The sequence below is a fragment of the Euprymna scolopes genome, chromosome 29 (genome assembly GCF_053919585.1).
Source record: "Euprymna scolopes isolate OS-2025 chromosome 29, ASM5391958v1, whole genome shotgun sequence".
Taxonomy (NCBI): domain Eukaryota; kingdom Metazoa; phylum Mollusca; class Cephalopoda; order Sepiida; family Sepiolidae; genus Euprymna; species Euprymna scolopes.
The window spans coordinates 15,130,126-15,147,594 of record NC_136510.1 but is presented as its reverse complement, the minus strand read 5'-3'; the positions used below and the strand labels follow the sequence as shown (position 1 = coordinate 15,147,594).

General features: G+C 33.9%; 1 protein-coding gene across 9 annotated transcripts in view; it reads right to left on the bottom strand.

Annotated features, from left to right (window-relative positions):
- Window positions 1-17,469, bottom strand: part of LOC145252501 (rab11 family-interacting protein 4A-like) — a 302,623-nt gene that overhangs the window by 221,985 nt on the left and 63,169 nt on the right. For all 9 annotated transcript variants that reach the window (XM_080111998.1, XM_080111997.1, XM_080112001.1 and 6 more), the window contains exon 2: window positions 1,808-1,913. In XM_080111998.1, coding sequence (XP_079968124.1) covers window positions 1,808-1,913 — 106 coding nt within the window. The remainder of the gene's footprint in view (window positions 1-1,807; window positions 1,914-17,469) is intronic.

Genomic DNA, 17,469 nt, shown 5'->3' with positions numbered 1-17,469 from the left:
ATTTATTGCTTTAGTAAACAGTTAAAAAAAAAAAAAAGGTCTTGCTTTTTTTTAATGATTTTCACCATATAAATTGATTTTTTTTAAACGATTTCCCCTACTTAAAATTGATTTAAAAAAACATTTCCACCACAAAATTGATTTTTTTTTGAAAACGATTTCCACCATCAAAAATTTTTTTTTTTTTTTTAAACGATTTTCATTATTTAAAATTGATTTTTTTTAGAGCGGTAAGGGAGCAAGGGTCATCAGATATCACTTTTGTAAAAAAAAAAAAAAAAAAAAAAAAAATTAAAAAATAAATAAATAAAAATAAAAAAATAAATTCTCAGGCCGTTCAGTGGCAATCTCATGTCATGTTGTCATAAGGAAATCTTTATAAAAAAAAAAAAAAAATGCCCCTTCTCTCATTTTAGGATATTTTACATAGAGGATCATTGTTTACAAATTTTATGTTCACAAATCTATAAAGTAACGGACAAGCAAGACTCCATTAGAGGAGATAAATGTTCTACATAATACAGGTTATCGTCATGACAAACAATTACAAACTTATGGTTTAAAATCCTATTCGCTAACCACTGATCTAACACACAAATTATATATATTTATATATATACTGAAGAAGACTGAAGGATCGATCGAAAATTTTGTGCTTTTGAAAAAACGTTTAGGTTTTTTTTTCAAAAGACTTTTTTATTCCTACACGTCAACAAGCAGGAAATAAATACAGAAGAAATAAACATTTTTATATTTTTCGTATTGATTTTTTATCCATATATATATATATATATATATATATATATATATATACACACACACAATTATATATGTACTAGCATGGGCGCCCAGCGTTGCCCGGGTGTTTGGATGCGTATGTTAAGCAAAAAAAAAAAAAAAGTGGTAGTAGGAAGGCAGGCTCGAACCCGTACCGCAAAGGAGGAAAAGAACGGGGCAAAACCTAACGTTTATGCTGTTACAACCACCTCCAAACCGGAAGCGACAATTTTTTAAAATTAAGGCTATAAGGCTAGACAATCTAAAGGAGAGGATAACTTTAAAAAATATCGGGGAAAAAAGTGACACCCCCCCCCCGCGTAGAAAACTGCCTAGTTGAAGAGGAAGACAATGTTTTAGCCAATTTTTCGATATTTGTCGTATGAAAGGTCGAACTTTAAAACGATACTGATCTTGGTAAAATCCGTCGCCTCTATTGAAAGTTTAAGGCAGACATGCAAACAGACATACATACATTTATATATTGGTAACTAAAAATTTTCGACCCAAACTGATGAAAAAGCTTACCCTATCTCTGAATACCCTTTATGTAAAATTTCAAATATTTAGACCAGAAATTGTCTGAGTAATTTGGTAGAGATCGCAGAGGTCAATTTTTTTAAACTTTGACCCCTATTATGACCCCCTTAAAATTTATTGTTTTGGGCTCAAATCAAGTTATTAAGTTAGATCCATGCCCAAGGAACCTATATCTAAAATTTCAAGTGCGTAGACCCAAAATTGTCAGAGTTTGGTAGAGTTCGCAAAGGTCAAATCGTTGAACTTTGACCCCTTAATCGCCAAATTCCTGGCCAAAAACCGATCACATCGATTTTCCCTAATCTCAGTAACTTGTATATAAAATTTAGAGTCTGTAGACAAATAATTGACAGAGTTATTGCGTAGACACACAGACACAGAAACTTTCACTTATATATATATATATATATATATATAAATGTGTGCACACACACACATACACATTGTGACCAAGAGAAGACAAGTTATTTTTTTTGTCTGTTTTATTTACCTTGAGTTGGTAATGCTAAAATCCGCTGTACACCTTGGCAGAAATCCTTAAAATTGATCTTCCCTTTCCCATCAGGATCCAAGAATTGTATGATTCCAACCAATTCCTGAAGAATGAAGAAAAAAAATTGTTAAAACATAATTGTAATATAAAAACTTTATATTTAAAAAACTAAAATGTTAAATCCAGAATTATACTTTAGATATAATATTGTACCTTAAATACCATTTATTAAGCATAGGTTAATTCAGAAATCTGTTGGCAGCAGGGCTGTGGAATAGGACTACGGGTCAGAGTCGGATCAAATTAATTGCTTTTATACATTGAAAATTGGCCAACTCGGACAAAAAAAAAAAAAAAGTGATACACTGAGAAATGACCCCCCCCCGTTCCTTTGCGAATATAAAAATCTTAAAGGATAAAAAAAGGATCATCTTTGCATTAACACGAGGACTGCAAAAGAATACAGGCTGTACTGCACATGTTCATTACTTGAGTACCCTTAAATTCAAGTCATGTCAAAATGCTAGAATTTTTTCACCTCTGAAAAAATCAATATTGGAAGACTAAAATAATGAGGCTGTGTCTGACTTTATACTTTCTGATTTTGCAATCATGATGTCAAAAATAATACTTACCATCATGCTTATATACTTTTACTTTATATACTTTTCTGACAAACAATATGGATTTAGACGAGCCCGTTCCACAGCAGACATCCTCACTGTGATCTCTGAACGTATATACCATTCACTGGACAAAGCGGGGGAAGGCAGAGCGGTAGCTCTAGATATATCTAAGGCTTTTGACAGGGTATGGCATGAGGGTCTCCTCAGTAAAATCAGATCATACGGTATCACTGGTAGAATACTTAACATAATTAAATCCTTCTTAGATAAGAGAAAAATCCAGGTAGTCCTCGACGGTCGCACATCTAAACAATATGATATAAATGCGGGAGTGCCCCAGGGTTCTATCCTAGGACCTCTATTGTTCCTGATATTCATAAATGACCTCCCCGACAACATTGCCTCTGAGATGGGTATATATGCTGATGACACTACACTCTATGGCAGACACGACAGGAAGACGAATGAACACATTTCTAAAGAAATGGCAGAAACACTAGAGGAAGACCTCCAATCTGTAGTGGAATGGGGACAAAAGTGGTTGGTCGCATTCAATGCTGCCAAGACTAAACTAGTTTCATTCAATAATTACAAGAAACCCTCTCTACCACCCATAGAAATGGCCAACGACTCTTTATCTGAGAGTCCATCTTTCAAACTCCTTGGCCTAACGTTCACAGGAAACATAAGTTGGAACAATTACATTGAAGGCATTGCCAGGGCTGCTGCAAGAAAGGTAGGCTCTCTCTACCGTGCTAGAAAACTACTAACACCCGAAAGTATCCTGTACCTCTATAAGGCCACCATTCGCCCATGTATGGAGTATTGCTGCCACATCTGGGCTGGTGCATCTGCTACTAGTCTCTCGCTCCTTGACAAGGTTCAAAAGAGAGTCGCAAACCTGATAGGCCCTGAACTGGCATCTAAGCTTCAGCCTCTGTCCCATCGACGAAATGTTGCATCCCTCTGCCTTTTCTACAAGTATTTTAGTGGTGAATGCTCTGACGAACTGCAATCACTTGTGCCCCCACGACGCGAGCACCCTTGACAAACCCGACAGGCTACTAGATCCCACCCCCACACTGTAGAGGTCCCTAGATGTAAAAGATCTTTTTACTCCAATAGTTTCTTCCCCAGAACCGCAAGACTCTGGAATTCCATTCCAGGTCCCTGCTTCCCCAACAGTACTGACGTGCAGAAGTTCAAGTGTAACGTGAACCGACACCTTGCTGCCCAAATCCCTACATAGTACCCCAGTAGTTGTTGCCCCTGATAGTAGCCCCCTACACCAAAGTGGCAATTTGCCTTGTTTGGGGTGAAAATGTAATAAAAAAAAAAAAAAATAAAAATAAAAAAAAATAAAAAAACTTAAGAGTGACAAAGAAATAGACCCCCCCTCCCTTACTACCTGTCATGTCACAAGTTTATTTTAATTCAAAACTTGAAAATATATTTGTTCCATGCATGCTAGTTTGGTTTTCGGAATTGAAACCTCAATTGCGTCTCCAACTACCAACAATACACCATTTTTTAAAAAAATCCTGAAACGCAAGAGAATAGTTTCGAAACTAACAAAATTGTAAAAAATAGCAAAAATCAAATTTTTTGTTCTTAGTAAATAAAAATTTGATTTTCAAGTGATTTGCGTTTTTTGTTGTTTTTCTTTTTTTGGCGTAAGATTTATCATTAATATTGGTTTTTACAAAAAAAAAAAAAAAAAAAAAAAATTGCGTATTCTAAAATACTGTTCTTTAGCCTAAGATAATTGAGACGTTAACATTAAATTCTGGAAACACATAGCATCGTTGCTTTCATTTCCAAGGCCTTCAAGATGACAATTTCAGTTAGTTTTCCTATACTACATATAACTTTGATTTGATGCCTCCGTTCAGTCTCGAAAGACAAAGGACACCCTCTGTAGGGGCAGCTGCACATGTAATTGTGTGGCAAGGGTTGCGCAATCTCACTATGGCATTAATATTGGTATTAACTTTTTTTGACTGATGATATTCGCTTTCTTTGTGAATTTCAATACCAGAAATATACATACCAAGTGCCAAAGCTTTAAATTTTTTAGGGGAAAATATCCAATATGAAATAAGATGTCTTTTAGTTAGAATTTTCTCCGTCGTATTTTTTTTTATGACAATATTTAAGAGAAACGTACAAATTACAATGTCAGACGAGGGCAATTTTCTTTCGGTCAAATCAGACATAATTGATCAGTTGATTACAAGAACGGCGAAGAGGTTGGCCATTGGTCAATCAGGTTCAATCAAGTTCAAGAAACTCTTTTTCAAAAGTTAAATTATTTATACTTTTTATCACACAAATTTTTGCAATTAAGACAAACTTAACTATTACAAACGATGGAAATGGACACCTTTTTGTTTAAAAGAAACAAAAAAAATCCCAGACTAATAAGTGTAAGGCACTACTTGCACAAGTAGCAATGCTTCTGTTTTTAGCCTGTCAGGTGAGAAAATCAGGGAAGAAAAATGTTGAGTTTGTAGATGGGTTCTTTATATACATGTGGCATTAATTTTCATATGAAGGGAATAGCAGCTATAAGAAGGACGAATTGGAAAGGATAAGGAGTCGAGTTTTTGATATTTTGATAGAGAGATAACAGACATTGAGAGTTGGTGTTGTGGATTACGGATTAAATAAAGAGGAGTTAGTATAGATTGCGGTGTTGGGGAAAGGAGTTCTGACAATTTTATTTATTTATTTTTTTTTCATTACAATAATGACAATTATTTTATCAAGCCATTCACATTTCGAATTCCAAATTCTTCCTTTTGGACGATATGAGGTACAACTTCATTAATTATTTCATCTTGTCTTCAAATGGAGAGAGATTCCTTGCATTAAGTGGAAATAAGTGTTAACATATGCAGATTAAAAAGAAACTGTTTTAATATACGTGGGAAACTATAAATTTAAAGAGGTACTCTCTTCGGAAATCAAACATTTACTTTCACATAAAAACTCTGGACATGTGAAAACAAAATAGTTTTATCAAAAATTGTTAACACAATTGTTGAGTATAGTTACAGAAAGATAACACGAGAGAAATGTGCAGTTAATTGTTAATTTGAAAAAGATTAACCGAATGAATTGTTAAATTTACGAAAATAAAATATACTAGCAAACCACTTGGCATTACCTGGTCGTAAAGCAAGCTTAAATATTATATTTTAATTTATGTAGATTTTGTATCTATTATTATAAGAGACAATTCTATTATATTATACCCAATATATAATAGTGATTTCTAAAGTTTAATATACGACTTGGGTGCTATCAGCTAGAATCAAAACCAAAGCATTTAGCTCTAGTGGTATTGGCTATCATCTGAGCTAATGACACCTGCATATCAAACTTCATAAATAAATGTAGTTAAGTGCATAAGTGTATATTTGTGCATGCCAAAAGCATTTTGACCTCTTAGTGGTTATTTTTCCAGCTAAAAAATAACTTTTGTTCCACAGGTGTCGAAAACCGCATACATTAAGCTTCAAGCCTGTAAACTAAAAATTGACAAAAGTCAAAATGATATCCGCTAGATTTGACCACTGTTAAGCGGTCGGAGATAACATTTCACCAGTTAAATCTTTTTTTTTAAATTAATAATTATTAATAGTTACGATTAAGTAAAAAGTTAAAATCAGGTTCAATGATGCATCCTCTGTGACCACAAAATTAATGTCTATCTAAAACACGGCACCTGAGCAATGCCAGTTAAATATCACAGGTCTACAACAGGTATTCTATAAAAGGAATAACAAATAATATACTTTTTTAAAAATTATTTCCACTTTTCTATGAAAATGTCACAAATTGGATGTAATTTAGCAGGGGGGGGGCTAAGTGAAAGTGGTAGTGGGGGAGGGATAGACAAATACTTCAGCAAGTTGATCAAAATCTATTAATAAAATTGTGAGATCACCTCTCAGGCATGCCTCGCCTCTACATGACTTGCACATTTTTTTTTATTTTTTATTTTACTAATGAATGAACACTTTCTACCTGTTACGTCATGTGGAAAACTAGACGTCACATCAGCGAAATCATAGTCAAAAACAAAAAATATGAACACTGAGGACAATAGTCCAAAGATAAACAACACAAGCAAGCCTAATTTAATGAGAAAAAAATCTCCATGAATAAACATTAGGTCTGAAAAGAGCCTTGTTGGGAATTTTGCAAAAAAAAAAAAACATTGATGAAAATAATTGTCCAGAGCAAAACAATTTGAATAATGTCAAGACTTGAAGAAATATTTTTGGAAAGTAAAAGTCTAAGAATGAATATTAAACAAGACCAAAATGATGATCAATGGTTGTAGTGTTGGACAACCCCCAGAAATAGGAAAGTTTCCCTGCTTAATTTGTGAAAAGGGAGTTGGGTCATAACTTCCATTTTACGAAGGACATGGTTGGGTACAATTTTTGTGGTACTTATGAGCATTGATTACACAAGTGAAAGTACTGATAGGTTGAGAGATGATGACCAGTTTATGTGTAAGAAGTGTAAGACAACGAATATGCATGAGAATTCAGATGTGGATGATAGTTCAGATGTGGATAAAGTATATTTGGATGTTGGAGCTTTTGAGGCTTTTCAAAAGTCTTGTCACCTTGGTAATACCATTGAAACACATGGAGCTGGTGATTGTGTGAAAGCAAGAATTAGAAACGGATGAAGTTCATGGAATTTTGCCATTACTTACCAGCAATGAGTTACCAATTTCAACGAAGGGAAGAGTCCATCAGGAATAAGTATGCAGTGTATGACGAAACCTGGCCAGTGAGGGTTGAGGACATGTGTTGCATGAAGAGAAATGATATGAGAATGATATGATAAAGAAAGATGTAATCTGGACAATATAGGGAGTTGTATAGAGAACAGACGACTTGGTTGATATAATCATGTTGAAAAGAATGAAAGTTCTTAATATATGTAGGACAGTTGAGTTAGCAGGGTTACTTGGCGGGTGAAAGTCAAGGAAAATACAATAGGAAGCGGTAAGGATAGAAAAGAGAAAAGGGGTAAATTAAGACCTGGTCCGAGATAGGTTAAGTTGGAAATCAATATTTTTAACAGCTGTCCAACACATGCCAGGATGTAAAATGAACATTAAGGTAAATTACAAAAAATTACAAAAAAAAAAAGTCACCTCATCTGTGAAGTATCAAGTGGTTATTTTTGCCAGCTACAAAACAAATTGAACAAGCCACGTGTGCGTGGTCCCCTTCTGATGCTGCATGTGATGTGACGCCACAAAATATAGTGAAGAAATGATGAATGTGAGAAGTGTGAAGGGTCAACATTGTCTTCACATTTTCGCCAAGTTTCAGAAAAATCTAATGGATGGGGCAAAATTTATGGGGTAAAAAGTGTAATTTTTTGCAATTTGGGGGCATTTATAACCCCTTTTGAGCTCCTGAGAACATCAAATCCGAGTGAAAATGGACAAACGGTGCAGTTTCATGCCTTAAGACATCTATATTTAAATTCAGCACCATGAAAAACCACTATATAGACATTGTCACAACCCGGCTAATGGATGACCAAATTGATTGGCAATCTGATCGAGACACAAATTTATTTTATTTGATATCCAATATCTCATATTTATTTTCGGTTAATCGTCGGATGTCGAATCAACCAGCGAAATATATCATAAAGGGGAATGGACAACAGAGCAATGAATAACGAAACAAACACTCAATCAACGTTTAAAATTCAATACAGACTTTTATATACAAAAAGGAAGAAGAAAAAGCTCCGATAAAAAGAATGAGTGAGATAGACGTATTTTTGGGGATGTTTGCCAGATGTATGCGACATGCAGTTACAATACAATATGTATAAAAGTTTGTGGATAAGAAAAGATATTGGCATGAGATAGGCCAAACTTAGCTGTTTTGTCCGTTAGGGTAAACTCGGATCATAAGTTCACACACATGATATCCAAGAAAAAAGTTGAGATGGCGAAAGTCTATCTCTTCCTCGAATCTTAGTTCCAAAGAAGAATATATGTGAGTTCAATCAGCAATACGATTGTATTTAAATAATAATCCGCAATTTAATTAATTCAAATCTCAATCAGACTAAATGTTGAGTTTAATCGACAATACGATCGTATTTGAATAATAATCCGCAATTCAATTGATTCAAATCTCAATCTTCGATGAGGTTCGATTCTCAGAGATAATGTTTGTACACCGGGCTGTATCGCTTCTTTTCGCCAACTATTTATTTCTTATTTTCAAATCCCTCGTGGTCCGCTTTTCCCGCCACAAATGTTCGCTGTCTGGTTGCCATGACGACGTATTTCCGCTCGTTACGGCGATATTCACACCCAACCTCTGTCCCACTTCCCTCAGCCAAGTGACTGCCACGCCACATCATTTACAGAGAGAGGGGGTTGTCTGGCTGATTAGATTTTAAGAAGAGAGAGAGAGAACGCCAGATAGATAGAGAGGTAGAGAGATTGAATGTTTGTTTTGCTCTGACGTCACAACATACATATCAAGTTCTTGAGTAATATGAAAAAAGAACACCAAAAAAAGCATGTTTTTTTAGTCCTAAACGTCCCAGAGGGATGCGAACCAGAATTTTGCCAGGTTCATCCATACTGAATTTATATTAAGAACAATGGTCTTCACATTTTGGCCAAGTTTCAAGAAAATCTAATCGATGGATCAAACGCTGTTGGGCAAAAAATATCATCTTGGGCCATTTTTTACCTCTTTTGAGCCCCTAGGGATACAACAGAAATTTTTGCAAAAAAAAAATTCCCTATATATAGTTTCAAATTGACAGAGTAGTGTGATAGAGATAGTTCAGCACGCGCGCACACACACACACGTCACTTTTATTTAGAAATTATTCAAATATTTTCCATTGTTCAACGTGAAATAAAAAACAATTGACTAATAAACTGAGTGACACAAAGATTGTCACGTGACAAATCTTGAAGCAAGTGAAATGAGATGACACAAGTAGCCGCAGTATCAAATGACATGAAAGTGACCAGACCAGATGTTGAATCATTACTCACAGGCTTGACCAATATGTCACTTATGAACAACTTGAGGTCAGCATTTTTAACTCATTAATTTGCCTTTGTCTTTAGAAAGTGAAGTTATTTTCAAATTTGCAGCTAGTCACATTAGGAGTTTCAATTACGAAAAAAAAAAAAAATCAAAAGAAAAAGTACCTGTGGTAACCCTCTCTATCTTCTCTACTCACAACTTGAAACATGTAAACAACTATTAAACAACTATTGTTGGATTTTGAAAAAATACACACACACACAGAGTGTCCCAAAATTAACCATCTATTTTATTAGTAATTTTGTGACACACACACATAATAATCTGAGGTTGTTTTCCAGAGGTTAAGTAATTGCAAACTTTGCTTTCGCATAAGCTGTATCGCCTTAAGAGGTCTCTAGTTACTAGTAACTAGCTGACCGAAACATGCTCATGATTGTGTAGCAACACATTATTGCTTATGTAAAAATAAACTATATATATTATACAGGGTGGGGAAGAGCAACTTGCTTATTTGAAATATCAATTGAAACAAAAAAGCAAGTTGCTCTGCCCCACCATATATATATATATATATATATATATATATATATATATATATATATATATATACACAGGTTTCATCGAACAGCAGAGATTCTTATTTGATTCTTTTGTGATCCGACTTTTCCATTTGACAGGCTCATGTTCGAACGTTCTGTTCGAGTGTACAAAGAAATTCGCCAAAGTCGCAATCGTTTACAATTACCAAGAGTCGTCTTCAGGAATGTGATGAATTAAAAAATTGCATTTAGTGAATTTATTGAAAAAAAAGTCGACAAAAATGATATTTTATTTTATTTTTGATTATTACTCTGAAACTACCATCAAAAAATGGTTATTTAAATCAATAATACAACATAGTATTTTTGAAACTATGTGAAGACACTTATTTTAATACCTAATTTCTATAACTATTTTTATTTAAAATTAAATTGTATAAAAACTACCAACATTTTAATGATTATTTATTTATGAAGTTTTAATTTTGCATTTCCATGGAAGTTATACATATATAATCATGAAGCCTCATTTTCAGTGAATTTTGAGCAAAAATTTGATGGCTAAGCTTTTGAAATTTTATATATATAAGAAATAATTTAGAAAACTCCTTAGAAAACACGACCATCCTGGACGTTTCATATTGCAACTTGTGCCTACCCGACCTTGAGGTATTGCTCATTCAAGAAACCCCACAAGCAGCAAAATCCCACCCCATACACAGATCCCTAGATGTTAGAAAGCTTTCTACTCTAATAGTTTCTTCCTCAGAACTACTGGACTTTGGAACTCCCTTTTCCTGCTTTTCCAACTGTATTGACATGCAGACGTTCAAGTGTAATGTGAATCGACATCTCACTGCTCAACTCCCTATCTAGTATCCCTGAAACTTATGTCCTCGATAGTAGCCCCCTATATCAAAGTGGCACTGTACCTTGTTTGGGTGTGAAAATGGAATTAAAAAAAAAAAAATTTTTTTTAAACGAGCATCAACCACCAGACCTGGTTTGGAGGCAGGGATGACATACTCAAATGTTTATAGGTGCATCATCTGATCAGTCAATTAACTAATGAACATTCACTATATCACAGTACCTGAAGATGACCCACATGGGTCGTCATCAGGTACTGTGGTATAGTTAGTTTGGAGAATTTCTACACTCTGGTGGAAAATGCGAGAAAGTTAGCCCGCCTATTGAAAAAAAAAAAAGAAAAAAAAAAGATAACAAAACAAAAAAATATGCAGACCTTAATGCTGATGTTTAGTTCTCTCCCACTGCAAAAACTTAGACACCAGGGACGGAAAGTTGGCTTGAAAAGTCAGCACCCCAGAGGAGGGGTACTCTGACCTGCAAAAAGTGCCTGGATCTTCTAGAACTGCATACAATTAAACTTCCACCACAAAATCAACAGGAATGGTCTAAATCTCTGTTAACTAGCGATTATATTTAACAAGACATACACACACACACACACACACACACACACACACACACATATATATGACAGTAAACTCCTCTCTCTCTCATATATGGCATTAAACTCCTATAGGACAAATTAGTTTCCCCTAAAAAATTATCTTTAGTTTTCTATATTAATTGTCATAAAATTCCTTAGTTTACAATTATTTAGTGAAATTATTTCAGTATAATCCCCACCACAAACAGAAAGGTTAGAAACGATATTTCACAACACTTTAAATAAAATACTTAACTTTGTCTACTCGGATCGGAGAAGGAGGGGGGGAGCAAACACAATTAAGTGAATACTTCAATTTAAAACAAATAAAGCAATTAACTCATAAATTTAAAAAAAAAAAAAAAGGTCAAAAGCATTTTTGTTGACTTTACAATTGTTTCGCTGTTTTTAATGATTTATGCCATATTTATATTAAAAAAAATGTTGATTAAGCAGAGATACTTGTTGAAACACGTGCATGGTAAAAAGAAAACAGAACGAGTTAAATAGGATAAACAGAAAGGATAAAACCAGATTAAAATGAACTCACTTAATAACACCAATTTGAAATGGGTCAATCCATTACATAATCCGCAGTAGAGAAAAATGGCTGTAAGCAGGTTTCAAAAACAAACTTCACTTAAAAAAAAAAATAATAAAAAAATGAATGTACAGTCGTTTCAAATAGCTTCACCTCTCTGGCATTACTTCTTTTCAGAAGGGGTGGGTTTATTGGCAGTTACTTGAGGCGCTTTCATCTGTAAATGAATTTGAACAAGACTAACCTATTTTTGCATTTCATCTAAAATGACCCTTTGCTGCAGAGCTCAATTCTTCATATTAAACAGAGTTCTAGTCTACCCTCTTTTTTTAATTGGGAGTCATCACTTATCAGGGCCCAAAGGCCACTCGAGGATAAGGGCTAATGAATGTAAGATGGTGTAAATTGGGTAGAATTTGATTATTTATTGGGACAGTTCAACAAGAACTTGTTTACATTGGATTTGAAGGCTACCATGTTGTATTCAACCAGGAAGCAGGCCAGAGGAGCACTGTTCCACAGACAGGCAGTTCTGGGAAAGAAGCTATGTTCATAGAATCTGGAATGTTTAGGCACAGATAGAGAGAGGGGGGGATCGTTTATAGTGGTTGTAGTTAGTCGAGTATTTTTTTTTGTTTTTGTGAAGGTTTGCCAAGGGGGAACCACAGATTGGAGTTCAGCCAAGCACTTGCCATGAAAATAACGATACCTTGACCTCATGAAAAAGTAGATAAAAAACTTACTAACTTTTCAAAAGAAAAAATTGGGTAAACATTTCGATTTGAACCCTCCAAAGTTTTTAAGGAAAGCAAATGGTAAAATTGTTATGAAAACAGATTGTGGAATTGACGATCATTGCCATGTCAGATCCGTTAAGTCCACTTATGTATATGTAACCTTGGGAAAATAATTGTTGGCTGGTACTCCGGTGAAATTATATATATATACACACACACACACACACACACACTATACTACTTTTAAGCATTTTTTTTTTTTTACATTTCCAAAAACCGGTATGTATTTTTGTTTAATGTATACTCCTATAATTTTTTTTTTTTTTTTTTTTTTGTATTGATATTCATATTAAACACTTTTTTCTATTTATTTAAAAAGAAAATACAACTTTCTTATATACGAGTGGAATTGCATTCATCTGCAAAAGATCTAGCTAATTTGGTTGGTTGGTTGGTTGTTTTACGGCATATCAACCCTTTTCAGGTTATTAAATGCCGAAGTCAAAGATTTTGAAGGAAAATTTTTTTAATAGAATATATTTGTTGTTTTCAAGTCGGTTTCTATTTAACCCATTGTTGGAATCCTAACAGGTACTACCACTCCAGGTCCGAGTGGACCTGGGAGCAATGGCAATCAAAGGGTGGTTCCACATTCCCCAAAGCCTGCAAGCTGGGGCCTCACCACCGGATATAGTTTAAGGTCATATCCAGGACCTCTAGCTAATTTGCATATTCTTTTAAACATTCATTTTAATTAATTCCCTATTAGTTTTTTCAGTTTTCTTATGGGATGATCATCTATAGTTAACTATTATGTGTAATTATATTCATGCAGATATTCTACATGATTTATACTTGCGTAATATTTGCATAAAAAGGTTAGTATATTTACAAACCTTTCTATATATATTTATGTATGCATATATATAAATGTTTAAAAACATTTGCCTACCAAACTGTCAGTTTTTAGTCTACATATATGAAACTTAATATATAGGGTATTCGAACCGATGCAAAACTTTATATTTGGGTTTTAGACGGGGAAAATCTGTACAAAAGTATGAAAATTAAAAAAAAAAAAAAAAAAAAAATTTTTCAAGGTAAAAGTCAAACGACGGCATTACAAATATGCATGCATGACGTAATAGCTATTAGTTTATCTTAATTTTTAGCTGTGCAGCAAACATGTCTTCATAGCTCAGGCATTAACGTCAAAGGAAAAAGTAAATTTTATTCTGCCGAGAGGGGATCGCAAATTGGATTGTTATGAGTGAATGTATGCATTCATGACCTAAAAGGTTTCATCTCTCTGTTGTAGATACTGACGGTGTGAACGTCTGCCATGGTGGCGTGTCAGTAGCAAAGATGCATCATTGAATTCCTGGCAAAAGTGTACTGAGCATGGTGGTGACTATGTAGAAAAATAATTCTGGAGCACAAAAGTTTGCTCTTTTTAATGGTACCACTTCTGTCTTCGTAGCTCTTTAACTTTTTAAGTTAAGAAAAAAAATAGGAGGCTTTACTTTTGGAACAACCTTCGTACATCATTCCATTCCTCTCACCACTTTGCCCTTTGTTATTCGTCCTTCATTCCACCATCGTGGATTAGCATAACATTGAAAATACTTAAGATCTTTTTATTATTATTTATTAGTGTATGGTGATCACTGAGAACAGCGTATTAATAGTTAATAGTGGAAATGGGGGACAGATACATTATATGGTGGGGAGGGGATCCAACAAGAACTTGTTTACATTGAACTTGCAGACGACCATATTGTAGTCAGCTGGAAGGCAGGCAGTTCTAGGAAAGAAGCTTTGTTTATGGAATTTGAGTTTAGATTTAGGCACAGATAGCGAGTAGGAGGGAAACTGCTGATAGTTGTTTTAACTAGACGAGTGGTTTTTGTGAAAGTTTGGCAAGGGAGAGGGGAAGGCATAGATTGGAGCTCAGACGAGCACTTGCCATGAAAATAACGACAGAGCAGAGACAGGCTTGCATAGTCTCTTCAGTGAGGAAAGAGGTTGCAGAGAAGAAAAAAGGTCATCATCTACTAGATTTCGAAGCCGGTTTTGAACTTTGTCAAGGTAAGATAGGATGCTCCGAGCAGCTCACGTAAATGTGTATAGAATTTTGTGACACCTGCATCACTTATAAAAAAATGGCAGCTTAAATGGCTAGCATTACAAGATGAAGCAACAGTTCATATTGCAAAAGCAACAATGAAAGTTGCTATGGCAGTATCGACTGGCCTTAGGGTTGTTTAAACCCTTGTTAAATATTATTGATGATAAATATTTATTTTTATAAAGTTATGTGTGTATGTTTATGTATTAATATGTATAGTATTCACTCCTGAATTAGTTAAGCAATCATTATGAATTCTTTAACACAGCTGCTAAGTGAGTAATGTAAGCTATATTAAGTTCAATTTCGTTTTATGCAAAGGTGGTAAAAAAAAGTGAAAACCCTTTGTGAAAATTCAAATAATCCGATTTTTGTGAAGTGCTTACAATAATTATTAAACATTAATAAATATTCCAAATTTCAATTTCTTTAAAATATTTTAAAATGGTTTTAGAGAGTATAATATGAACATAACCCCACATTTAAAAATTTAAATATTTCAGATTTACATTAAATTTGATCCATACTCATTAGACATAAATTAAGCAAGTTTCCTTGAATTTCAATTTCTTGAGAACCCTTAAGCCTAAGCCTTAAATTTGAGACCTTTTCTTATAAGAATCGAAATCATGTAATGGATTTTGATAGAAATTGGAATATGTATTCTGGACATAAGGGTTGGAATGATTCTATCTTGATTTTAATCTTCATAAGGAGGCAGAAGTGGTGCAAAACTGTCCTGTTTAAAGAATTAATTTTACTCGTTCTGGGACAGGTGTTGTTCTAGATATAAAGTTAAGTGTAGATATGATTTGCCAAGTGCAACGGATTATTAGTTATTGATATGTGATGTTCTTTTAGACAAGCTGTGGTTCTATACGAGAGTTGATCACAGATTAAATTTTATTTTATTTTTTTTTTTTTTTTTACATCATATGGACACTGCTCATCAAAACCCGGAGGCCACTCAAGGATAAGGGTTAATTAGGGTTTGTACAGATTTTCAATGTCCCTTTTCAAGGACTTTTAAAAGTTTTTTAAGACAAAATTTGGGGTGTTTTACAATCCACAGCAATTCGAAAAAGCTATCAAAAATCAAAAATAAATGATACCCTGGCCAATAACAGTTACTTTGCAACCTACCTGCATACTTTTGTGTTTTTAAGTAGTTTTAAATTATTTTTTTCTGTCCACCAAAAACGATGGGCAATGTTTAAAACGATAGCAAACAGTTAAAAATTAAAGGAAAAAAAACAAACAATTATAATTGAAAATAGGCACGATATGGTAATGTCAATGAAAATAAAAAGTACTTGTGCAGTTTACGGACCGTGCTGAAATAATGTGATTATTTAGAAAGTCATTCTTAATATAGGGATGCGGGGGGGGGCTTTGTAACTATTCCGTACTTTCACCTAACAATTGAATAAAAAAAATATATACCGTTACAGCTGCTGCGATTTCATTGGCCAAGTGTTTCAAAACATCTCCAGAGTTTATGGTAACCTGACTAGTATATGCTGACGATAACGCAGTCGGTATTCTTCATAAGCGTTCCCACCTCTTTTTTTTTTTTTAACCGGAGTCGGAGTCAGTTAATTTAAACTAATTTTGATTCCTAAAATTTAAAAAGTTAGACTCGAAGTCATAATGAATTTAGTTTAATACAAACTTTGCAGGATTTTACCAGACTGCATGACCCAAAAGAAAGAGGGCATGTTTCTCCGTATGCTATTAAAATTATGGTTACTAAATTTATATCAAAGCTATGAACTCCATTCCCAAAATATAAAACATGCCAGAGTTCCCAGCCTATCAACGGTTATCGTATGACATTAACAAAATTGTGCTTTATTTCCCGCCACTGGCAATTTCTCGTTAATTACTGGGGAAATTTATACATATATACATAGCTTAAGTTAATATGTAAATTAACTTCTTGGGACAGTGATTACATATGAATGAATAACAGTTCTCATTGAGATAGCTCAATAGTGCAATACTAGAGCTATAAATACTTTTTTTCTTTCAAGATACCACATCAATAGATATAGATAATTGAAAGTATATCTCTTCTCTACAATTATATAAATGCAACTATGTGTGAGTTGGTTCCTTATAGACTCCGAAACGGTTGAACAGATTTTCTTTAAAATTTACAGAACTTTAGTATATAAGTCTGGAAGTGATCTTAGTTATGCTTTGTCTCAGAATAGTCCGGATAATTACCAATAATTGATAATCGAAACTTATTTTAATTTATCATCGGTAAAGCCATTTTTTACATAACGTTGCTTAGCAACAATGATAGAACAACAGGCCGTGAAAATTCTGTGGGTAAGTTGATAGCATGTATTTTTTTTTTTTTTTTCTGCATGACGTCTGTAGGTTCAAACCATGCACGTAAATTTCTTAATGTTTTTTAATGTTTTTTGTTAACTGGAAAGAAGTTTATATAAAATAATTTTATAAAAGAAACAGTGAGTTCTCTAGTGTTCAATGTAGAATAACATTTTTTGGACTAAGTTACTGCATAGAGACATGTGAAGCTTCCTCCCGGGC